The 12401-nt window shown below is 34.8% G+C and overlaps 1 protein-coding gene across 1 annotated transcript in view; it reads left to right on the forward strand.

The window, feature by feature from the left end:
- The window catches only part of LOC126823263 (calcineurin-binding protein cabin-1), a 42789-nt gene that overhangs the window by 23940 nt on the left and 6448 nt on the right, over window positions 1–12401 (forward strand). The window contains exons 12-15 of the mRNA XM_050551975.2: window positions 235–374; window positions 2716–3964; window positions 10122–10232; window positions 10371–10534. Coding sequence (XP_050407932.1) covers window positions 235–374; window positions 2716–3964; window positions 10122–10232; window positions 10371–10534 — 1664 coding nt within the window. The remainder of the gene's footprint in view (window positions 1–234; window positions 375–2715; window positions 3965–10121; window positions 10233–10370; window positions 10535–12401) is intronic.

Consider the following 12401-nt stretch of genomic DNA (forward strand, 5'->3'; position numbering starts at 1 on the left):
AACTGTGTCGTAGGATTCATTCACTTTTTTAGTTCCATCCAAACACCATCAGTTTTCCATACTTTTATGTCCATGCCCAGTGTGAGTGAGCATTATTTGTTTTTCATTCAGTTATAACTTAAGTTTGCTTTAGTATGTTGTACTTGTGAATGAATAAGTTGTGGGAACATTCTTGTGCTTGTGGTTTATTTTGACATATTTTATCATTCTATAATTGTTATGTGTATGTTCAAGGTATACTATAGATTACATGCTGCCATATTAAAGAATTTACTGCGATATGATGGTGTCCATGACTACCCACTATATGATCATTATGTAACAGAAGCCGCAGCCAGTCCCTTTGCTAAAGGTCGAGAGAAAAGACAAGAACGGTATTTAATTAACCAAATTCATTGCTTTACCTACAGTCGATGTCATTCCTGTATTATAGAAATCTGGAATTTATTCATTTGAGCAAAATATAAAAATTTCATTCAAGCAAATTATTGACATAGAATTGAACCATATGTTAGTCCCAAAATGACCTAGTTTTTGTCAAAAGGACAATAAAATCCATTTCTTTTGTCTTTTCTATTACCCTGGTTTCTAAAGATCTATTGCATGTAAGATTTATCTTTTAAATTTTAGATTTATAGTATTATGAATGCTACCATTGTTATCATGTTACATAAGAAAATTTGAAATTCAGTTGTAGATAGATATGTGGGTTGCTTTTTTTGTATGCCCACATTTCATGTGGACATATATTGTCGTCGCCCCTGTCCGTCCACAATTTGTTTGTGGACACTCTACAGGTCACAATTTTTATCCGATTTTGATGAAACTTGAAAGATCTTGGTTCCTTTCGATATTCACATATGATGTATCGGACCATAACTTCATGGATTGTGGCTAAAGATTGTACGAAAAATCACGTTTTTAGTTTGTGCACACTCTAGAGTAGAGTGGCCCACAGCCTCAATTATCTATACTATATAAACTGACCTGTTTTAACAGCATGTTGTCAAGCGGAACAAAACTTCATTTATGAGAAAAGTGCTCTCACGGGCTTGCTTGTGCACTGTAGACAGCAAACAGTCGCCCAAAATAAGACATTCACGTGACAATATTCATTCACTTATTTATCAATGAAGCCATGTAAAAAATTATTCTTTACTCGTTGGACTTTTAAAAATAAGTAGTTATGAACTAGATTAAAATTTTGGCTAAAACTCAGCGATTTAATTTCTAAGTTAGTTGATTGTAACCAATGACGTATATATTGTAACGGTTCTCGGTTCGGAATCAACTGATGTAGTTTTGCCCTTTTTCTATTTAACCATAAAACTCTGTTGTTAGTTGGCGTTTTAGTTACTTTAGAAGTTACATTGTTGCTAGCTCTAAATACGCAGAAAAAATTTGAGACTGGAAATTAATTGAACGAAATTATTTTCCCTAGTCTCGATTAACCAGACGTGTATGATTAAAATAAAATTACTGTACTGGTCACAAGACTCGGATCTAATCATTTTAGGGCGCTACGAATTTGGCCTCCGGTTTTGTGTCAAATTTAATAGGAGGATGTGCCATTATGGCTATGCCATTATTCATGTTTAATATCCTTATGCTTTCGCGAGTAAAAACTGCATTTGCAATTTCTAACATGGTGGTTACAAAACGTTTCAGTTATTATAAATCCAGCAACAACTCATTTTTCTAGAACTGAAATATAACTAAAAAGACGCGCATTGACTGTTTCATAATTATTAAAAATAATAATGGTTGAGTTCGAATTTTGTGAAAATCTGACCAAAACTGACGAACCAAATAGCCACCCCTTGTACGCAAATAGTGTAAAATATGGTATATCAAGGTTGTGAACCCTCTAGAGGTCACAATTTTCATCCGATTTTGATGAAACTTGGAATGCATGTTTATATCCCAAAGATCTTGGTTCCTTTCTATATTCGCGCATATTGGATCGTAACTTTTTGAATTATGGCATTTTGAGCTTGTTGTCCTAATAGAGGTCACAATTTTTATCAGATTTAAAAATGTGTGAATATTTCACAGTTATATACTACTGATGGTTGAGTTCGAATTTTGTGAAAATCTGACAAAAATTGTATGCAAATAGTGTAAAAGTATGGTATATCAAGGTTGTGGACCCTCTAGAGGCCACAGTTTCTATCCGATTTGGATGAAACTTTAATTGTATGTTTTTATCATAAATATCTTGGTTCCTTTTGATAATCACACATATCTGAACGTAATTTCCTGGATTATAGCCCCTGATTGCTCGAAAAATCGCATTTTTAGCTTGTGTATTCTCTAGAGGTCACAATTTTTTTTCTGATTTTAAAAACCGTCAAGATATCCATTCCACCATAATGAAGGTTGAATTGGAATTTCGTGAAAATCAAAATGAAACTGCCTGACAAAATGGCCGCTCTTTGTACTCAAATTGTGAACAAGTATGTAATACAAAGGTTATAGATAGACCCTCTAGAGGTCACAGTTTTTATTCAATTTTGATGAAACTTAAAACATATCTTTATATTCCAAAAATCTGAGTCCTTTTTGATATTTGCGCATTTAAGTCCATAACTTTCTGGATTATGGCCCCTGATTGTACAATAAATCCTTGTGTTCTATCCATCTCTTGCAAAATGTGGATGTATCCTGCCTGGCAGCCGCTGGTTTTTTTTTTGATTAGAACTTAATCTATTTCAGGAGGGAATCCACAAATGAAGATAGTTGCTCTTCTAATTCAGCTTACAGCCAATCAAAACAGAAACTTGTATATCACATGACACCACAGGATCATACATATTCTAAGAAAAAAAGTACATCAAGTTCTGACTCTGATAATAATTACTCTTCTGTTAATGAAAGTTCTACAGACAGTAAAATGGAGATCAATGCATCTAGAAAACTGTGTCTTCAGAAACAAATAACAGAACCATTTGTACCTACTATTGATAAATCCTCAGTGGCAAGTGTAGAAACAGATGATAAAACGGAAGTCAAAGGTAATGTTGAGATTATTGATACCACTACCAGTGAGACCAAAGAAGAAAGCAAGGTGTATAAAGACAGTACTACTGATAGTGTTGTTGGGATGGAGATTGATATCGATGTTAAATCTAGTGCTAGTGAAGGTAAAAATAGTGAAGCTAAAGACAGTGTTACAGATGATACAGCTAGTGATGGTAAAACTAGTGTTAGTGATAATAAAATGAACATTGATATAACTAGTGATAATAGCAACACTGGTAATAAAACTAGTAATGTTGAAACCAAAACTAGTGCCACTGATACTAAAACTAGTGCCACTGATACTAAAACTAGTGACATTGACAGAAGTGCCAGTAGTAGCGATGCTAAAGATATCACTAGTGAAGTCAATTTCAGTGCTAGTACACTTGTTGTAAATAATAAAATCGGGGCTAGTGAGGATAAATTGAATGAAAGTGATCATGATAAACAGGATGAAGATCAGTCACAGAACACATTCGTCATAGATTTGACAGCTAGTGATGATGAACCAATGCAAGAAAGTAACAAAACAGATCCAGTGATTGAAAATAAACCTGATGATATATCTACCAAATCTACTACAGAAAACACAGCTAAAACCGTCCTAGCTGCTCAGTATGATGTCACTGATAAAACAGGCAGCATATCTGATACAGAGGCTCCTATCGTTATTGACTCTTCCGATGTTTCTGATGTGGACATAGATAAATGTATTTTAGAAAAGTCAGAAAAAAACAAAATACAACCAGAAACTAAAAAAGTCCAACCAAAGAAACCTGAAGGAAAACCTCAATCAGTTTTGTCAGATGATCCAGAAACAGTACATAAACAACTGATTGAAAAGTGTATGGCTTCATTACATCTGTGCTTGTCTCGTTTTCCTAATCATTATAAATCATTATATAGATTAGCTCATGTTTATGCTACATCTAAGTATAAAAAGGTAAGTTATTAAATGTTGAATTTTTGAAGTGACACCATTTATGTTGAAATTAACTGTCAACATGCTGTCGTTTATACCAATGGTTCCACATTGGCCTTATATGCCGGTGAAGACCTAGGGCTATGGAAAATGACCGTAACTAGATCTGACCCATCGGTCATTATGCATGCCAGAAAAAGAGCCCTTTTTTTTCAAAACCCAATTTCAAAACATGGCTACGAATTAAAGGGTATGATCGACCTAAACTATGTAACTATACAATTGTACGGCCAGTACAGAATAATGCACACGTATAGAAGCCACGTAATCTTGTGATTGGTGTTTAGAGTTGTATACATAGTTGTCAACAGATTATACTAATTAAACATACATAAATGTAAGAGCTAAATCTGCCTATCACAGGTCTTTCTCTAACCCTGAAATGTTTTTTAATCTATTAATTAGACATTTATTAACAAAACAAGACCATAATCAACTTTCGATGGCATCAGATACTCAAAATTTTAACTAGATTTAACTAGATTAGAACGGTTGGCCATTTGAGAATTTCATTTAAAAATGGGAAAGCGAGCCTAAGTCTCGAATATACTAGTGCCCTGGTTACCACAATGCACACATCTTGTCAAAACTAAAAACAGTGGTAACTTGGCTCCGAATGAAGGTATTGGAATGAAATTTTCAATATTTTCATTTTACATTATCTATTTTTCAGCTTTTATAGCAAGAATGGTCAGCTCGTTATCTAAATCTAACTTACATAATGTATCTTTAATGGTAGTAGAACAATAAAAGTTACTTGATATGGGGAAATCTTATCAATGTTGTGAAGCGGTCAATGATTAATCATTTACTATTTGAACGCTCACAAATTGTCCACGTGTCATAAGAATTTCCTACAACAAAGCAGTTTACCGCTATTATGGTCACGCACAATGTAAACAAGATTATTATGATCTTCGGAAAAAAGGAGAGAGGATGAGAGAGAAATGGGGTTTAACGTCCACTAGACACAAACTAGGTCATTTCGGGACTAACGTATGGTTTTTAATTTTATTTCAATAATTCGCTTGCGCCTAGGGGTCTTTAGCAGTGGGAGGAAACCGGAGGACCCAGAGAAAACCCACGAGGTTGGACAGGCGACCCTACTCCTTGTCACGTACAACCGGGGAATCAAAACCACGCCAGTTGACTCAATGACAGACTTTATGATACAGCGCACACATACTAACCATTCAGTCATACACCCTCCCTTCGAAAAAAGGGCAATTGATATGAAGTACTGCTCTTCGAATCCAACCAACTGTCATATCAAATAAAACAGCATAGAAATTACGTAAATCCTCAACAACGTACGTGTTGGGAGAAAAATAGAAATAAAATCTAGAGATTAATTAACTTGCTTACCGAAAAATTCAGAAAATTACATATTCCAGTGCTATTGTGCAGCAATATTGATAATTCCATGTGTTGCAAATATGTCGTGTACCGGTATATGGACACAGATCACCAAATATTCCTACGCCGTCACCCACGAAACAAGGGCCAAAGCTATTTTTAGTCTTCCTCTCCCTTTTCCTTTTTCCCCCTTTTGCATGGCGATTTTTGTTGACTTTTTGGTGTAGAATTGAGGAAAAGGGTTTGAAAATACATTTTCTGCCAGGTTTTGGTGAATATTCATAATTTTGATGCGGAAGGATACAAGAGTTGAGAGGTTGGTTACGTTGAAATGTAGGGCCTGAAATTGCATGTTTACTTGTCTCTACTTCCAGCTTGTGTATCTCAAGTTTTTCATGAAGAACCTCATACGTGCTTTTGGGCAAGTGGTTGCCACATGTTGCTCCATCTGTGGTAGAAAGCGTTCTACCCAACGAAAATTTGGGAAAAAGTTAGAGCCGGTCTAAGATACGAGAATTAACATTGGAGTCAATGGGAAATCTTTAGTGATCTGTGTCCTGTCTGTGTGTGATAAGGCTGTCACTGATATGCCTTAGTTTTGAAAATATGAAGATTAAATTCTCAGAAAATATGAATAAAATAGTTTGGCTACAGAAAAACTAAAAAAAGTTAATTAAAAAAAAAAAATCAAAGTTTTGAAGAAAAATTGTGATTTTACTGCAAATTTCTCAATTTTCAATTTTTATTGAATTTTTAACAGTAAGTAAAATATTCTAATGCCCAATGTTGGCTTATTCAGTCTCAGAAAGCACAGATAAAATGAACAGTATTGAAATTTCACCAAATTTTGTCTAAAAATCAGGAATATTCACAAAAAATCTTGAGATTCCCCCCATTTGGATGTAGAAATTAATATTTTCATGACTACTAAAATGAGTCAAAATGTCTAAAAATGCCCATATTTTCTTTGCTAATATAACTTAGATGGGATCTACATGTTTGTCAGGTTTAGAAATAGCTCCAGCTTTCCTACAGAAAATTGAAAATTGGTAACACTGAGTTAATAATGTACAGCAGATGGGTTTGTACAAAATGTTCAAAACAGGGGTTGGCTCAATTTTGCCACTATTTTACCCAGAATAAGCATTTTTTTCTTCTTTGAAACATTAAATTCTTGCATTTCCTTCATGTAGGAAGCAAAATCCCAGCCTTTCTAGACATTTTTTACTCCATCATTCTGTTTAGAGAGGCAATAAATGCCCCACCCCACCCTTTTCTATTAATGTGTTTTGAGGGATTTAAATGCACCTGTGTTGACATGTAAATGATCTTAATTGGAATTTGTGGTTGAATTACAGCTAAGAATGTTATTTTTCACCCAAAAATATTTTTTTTGTGCATTTCAAGGATTTCTAACCCTTATTTGTTCAGAGTCAAACGTAGAACCCTGAGGCATTTCAGGCCAATGAGACCAGACCCAGATATAAAACTGGTGTAGATGTGTAAATGTCAGTTTAATGTTCAATATTTTCTTATCAAAATCCAGCATTTGTGGTGTTTGCTGCATTTATGTTGCCTATAAAACAATAAAATGTTAATTTTTCTCCTTTTCAGGCCTCTTTTTATGTTGTCAAGTCTGTCATGACTACTTTTTTGACTTCATTTTTTCAGGAAATTAATGTAAAGTTCCAGACATCTTGCTTCAGCACAAGGATTGCAATACAAATTTGTAACATGCCTCTGAGGTTTGAGATGTTAGAAACATTGAAATATTCCCAAATTTGTGAAAATTGTGTATTCTGTGACCCTTCTGTTAGAGAGGGGTGATCATAGACCAAATATGGCATTTTTTTCATTCATCAAGGCCTATTTTTAACCATAATTCATATTTATTGCACCTATTTTAGTTTATATGTGCATATGTTAGCCAGGGATGGTAAAACATAGCTGTTAGACAGATTCCTTTGGTAATGTAAGTTCTGCAACCATAGATTAGATTAATTCAATCAGTGGCATGTTCAGGGGGTAGGCATACATGTTTCAGTATAGATCTCTAATATTACAATCATTGCAACTGGTTTGCATTTTTTCTGTTTGCATATTGTCCACAGATTCTAAAAATATATTTCTTGTCCGTCCGGATATTTAAAAAAGTGGAAAATTATTGGTATTTTGAGAGATGCTACATGTAAATTTTGTACATTTTTCATCACATGGCAGTAAAAAATTATATTTTTGAAAAAAATTCCAAATTATGAGTGTTTTGTATGTAGTTTCTTTGTTACTTGTCTAATTTTTTCACAGAACTCAGATACTGCCTTTAATAAGAAAGATTTTTAAATTTTAGCACAAAAGGCCTATGGACCTGAGATGCACCAGTGTACATAAAGCAGCATGTGTACTTAAAGGGCCATCATTTTTACAGTTATTCTTTGATTTTGATTTTCTTTCACCGGCATGTTGCCAGAACACATGGGAAGGAAATAAAAAAGGCCTTTTGGTGATCCCTGAAGTTTCACCCCTATATAGGACACAGATCACCAAATATTCCTACGCCGTCACCCACGAAACAAGGGCCAAAGCTATTTTTAGTCTTCCTCTCCCTTTTCCTTTTTCCCCCTTTTGCATGGCGATTTTTGTTGACTTTTTGGTGTAGAATTGAGGAAAAGGGTTTGAAAATACATTTTCTGCCAGGTTTAGGTGAATATTCATAATTTTGATGCGGAAGGATACAAGAGTTGAGAGGTTGGTTACGTTGAAATGTAGGGCCTGAAATTGCATGTTTACTTGTCTCTACTTCCAGCTTGTGTATCTCAAGTTTTTCATGAAGAACCTCATACGTGCTTTTGGGCAAGTGGTTGCCGCATGTTGCTCCATCTGTGGTAGAAAGCGTTCTACCCAACGAAAATTTGGGAAAAAGTTAGAGCCGGTCTAAGATACGAGAATTAACATTGGAGTCAATGGGAAATCTTTAGTGATCTGTGTCCATATATGGTAACTCTTATACACGATGATATTCTAGGGGGCGATAGTGTCGCGGGCTGTGAAGTTAGTTATCTGTTAGTTATTTTATTTAGTTATTCATTATTAGGATTTACGTTACAATTCTGCGATCCAAGATGCCATAAGAGATGGCCTAAAACCAATAAATGTGAGATATATGGCGTGGATAATTAAATATTTATCTTCATTACGAAATTATTGTATTACAACTCAAAATTATCCAGGTCAGTGTGTTTTCTATAGAGCATGTGGTAATTACGTGTGAGGTACTGGAATGGTTTTTCTACAACCAATTCAGCTATTTCAATTACCGGGTATTTAAGTAGCCAAAAAGGAATATTTAATTAATAAATAATTACATGTATCATAAGCCTTACTAATATTTCATTTTTAAGTCCAATATATAAGTTTTTGTTTACCCCATGCTAAAAAGGGGTATAGACACGTGAATTCACAATACCCTGCCATGAATACAAAAACATGAAATATGAATTTACTTTGCAAAGTTTTCGTGCATTATCAAAAATGATATCAAAAATGACCGGCTGTGAAAATTTTAAAGTGGAAGCCCTGGTTGATACGTTGTATATTTACAGTACTAAAGGCAATTATCTTTAGACAATATCAACTAATGTGTCATGTCACCTGAAATGGATGTTTTCATTTGTTTCAAAATGAGGCTACGTTTGAATTAGATGTCACAGCTGCATTGCTCGCTTTGGAGAAAAGAACTGTTTTTCAGATTTATAACAGTTCATCATACATGGTCTGTCTTATCTTTTTCAAATATTTTGGAAGCTAAAGTCCTGTTCTATTGTTTGATATAATTTTCATGTACATGTTCATTTTATAAATGCTGTAAAAGTACTAAGAAAAATAGTCACATTTGTGTTTTGAAATGTGTGTTTTTGTGAGTTGAACACTTTACCTTGAGTAATTTGTTGGTATATAGCTGTGCTGCATACATGTAGCACCCACAAGCGATTGAAAGACCATTCTATTTTTTCATCTTTTTAACTGTCAATTTAACAACACCTGTTTTGGTTGTATTGTAGAAACATATAGGATTTCACAAGAATTTCCATTAATTACTTCTAGAGTTATGGTCCTTACACACCCACATGGAAATGTGGACGTATATTGCCGTCGCCCCCATCCGTCTGTCGTCTACAAATTCTTGTGAACAAGTTATCATCTGATGGTTTTAGAATTGTTAATGCTCGATTGATGAAAGTTATCATCCTATACATGTATGTATGAAATTTATATGCATCATTTAAATTTGTGAAACGGAGGTCTATTGAATTTCAGCAATTTACGTCAATTATTTCTGGAGCTGTTGAACCTTGTGAACGCTTGACTCGAACGACAAAAGTTAGCCTATTTAGCTGATGTGGGCGTATGTTTTGTTGCCTGGCAACCTATCTTTTCAATTTGTGGAACCATATGAACAGTTGAACAACAATAATTATTAATCAGTAAGATTAAGAAGCCTATCAAATTCCAACAATTTACATTAATTGATTCTAGAGTTATGCCCCTTGCAACAGCAATAGTTACCATCCAATCTGATCAAAATTTAGCATTGATTCTTCTTTTAAAGTTAGGCTATTTATATAAGCTTAATTTTATCATTTAGATATTTTGTTACATGTACATGTATTGTATGTAAAATGCAGCAAAGCACTTAGGTGAAGACAGTGCTACTGTATGTAAATGTTTTTGTAATAATAATGATATATTTTTAAATATTTTACAGAATCTACACTATGCAAAGGATATCCTCTTAGGTAATGCTCATTGGCAGTCTCTAAGTCATATGGAAACACCAGGATTATTTCATGAAAGAAAAACAGCCAACTTTTTTCAGGTAAGTACCCTCAATGTTAATATATGGTTTAATGACTGAGTTACCTCAACCTCGGTCAACATGTAAGTACCAAAGACAGGTGATAAGTTAGAGAAATGCTAACCATCATATAAAACACATATCTTGTTCTATTTACAGGGAATTTGGAAAATACCAGTTCAAGAAATTGATAGAGCTGGTAGTTTTGCAGCCCATATGAATCGATCAATATATTTATTATTAGATATATTAAAACAACTACAAGATAATAGAATGTTATATAATATACATGTACAGTTATTAAGAGTACCAGATACTGGGAGGTTAGTATATAATATTATAACACAATTATTTCCTCCAGCTTTTTATATGCCCACGGTTATTGTTGTAACAGTGTCTGGTGTCCATTTAGCTACTATAAACAATAACATGTGAACCACTTGAGAAGTGCTTTTTACAATCCTCAAAGTTTTTGGGTACAGGTTCAATGCGGCGAAAATATTCATTCACTCCATTCGTTTGACATCTCCCTCTCTGTTCCGATAAGCTGGTCTGGTGATTTGGCGATGAATAGTATCTGGTCAGCTCTATTTATCTCGATGACCAGTGTCTATTTCTCCAAATATTGTGGCAAAAATATTCATTCACTTTGATTTACTCACTTTGTTCGTTTGACACTTTCCTCTTTGGTCGGATAAACTAGTGATTTGACGACGGGCAGTATCGGGTAAGCTCTTTATCTTGACACTCAGTACCTGAAATACTGCCAGACTGCATTTCCATCCGTTTATTTTTGAAATTTTCGGTGGCTTCGTTGAGGGTTGAAAGTTTGTTTGATTCTTTCCTCTCTGGGGTCAGATGGTATCAGATCAGCTCTGTTTATGTCAACAATCGTGGCCTGAATACTGTCAGACAGCATTTCTGGCAGTCTGTTTTTCACAATTTTCTTGGGGAGGTCCCCAATATTCTCTGTAAGGACTCGCTACCTTGGCACTTATAAGGGGGCTTTGTTGAGGTTCACAAGTTTGACAGCTTTTCCAGCAGTCTATTTTTCAAAATTTTCTGTGGGAGATCCCCATACAAGGTTCGCACACTCCTTGAAACTCCTTGAAAATTCTGAAAAAATGAAAATGTGATTTCCACTACTGGAAAATCCTGGAAAACAAGATAACTCCTTGAAACTCCTGGAAAATTAACATTTGTGGTTTCGCTATATATTTTAAGATATAAAAGTTCACGAGTTCGTCGCCGTAAATGGACTTGTCTCGGTAGAATTCTATACAGGGACTCCTGGAATCTGGTAAATAAATCCTGGAAAACACCTGGAATTTTAAGTGTTCTGATTTGTGCACACCCTGCCATACCCTCCGTAAGGACTCCCTACTTTGGCGCTCGTGAGTGGGCTTCGTCGAGGTTCGCAAGTCCGTTCATTTGACACTTTATCTCAATGATTAGTGCCTGAAATACTGCCAGACTGCATTTCCGGGATCCCCCCCCCCCTTTCCCATAGCCCTAGTTGATGCTTGTGCCTTTGCCCCCTTAACCTTGGACTTTGCCCCATCTTTGCACCTCCAATCACCAGCGGAAAGATTTCTATGTTAAAATTATAATTCAAACGTGTTTGACCAGTTTTATCATACATGTGTATCAATCTGAACGACAGAATCACCCTACCTGCAGAGAAGTGACTCTGACACAGTGAATAGCCATGATATCCATATGACGTTATCTAAACGTCACAGGTCATGAGGTCACATCAACAAACAAATGTAAACACCATCATTATGATCATTATCAACATTACAAGACACAATGTTACATTGTAAACAATAGCCTTCTTGCAGCCTATACGACTGTATAATCCGTACAGAACGTCTTATCGCTTCTTCCAATGATTTTTCACAAAAATAACATCTACAACTCTAGATTTGACGTCGGCATATTGGCAGTATTTTGTGCTTCGGTCGTGTCTATTTCAGATATACACAATCAATTCTGTTAATGTTTTTAGCGTGGGGATTGACTAAAAGTTAATTTATTTCAGTTCTAAACAAAAATTTAAAACTTTAACGCAATTTTAAAAAAATAGCCAAATTCTGGCTGGGATTACTGAGCAAAATGGCCATTCACTGTATACGTGCGAAAAAAATAGGCCAGCTACCATTTAATTTTCGTACGTTAGTTACATAC

This window comes from Patella vulgata, chromosome 6 (assembly GCF_932274485.2).
Source record: "Patella vulgata chromosome 6, xgPatVulg1.2, whole genome shotgun sequence".
Lineage (NCBI taxonomy): Eukaryota > Metazoa > Mollusca > Gastropoda > Patellidae > Patella > Patella vulgata.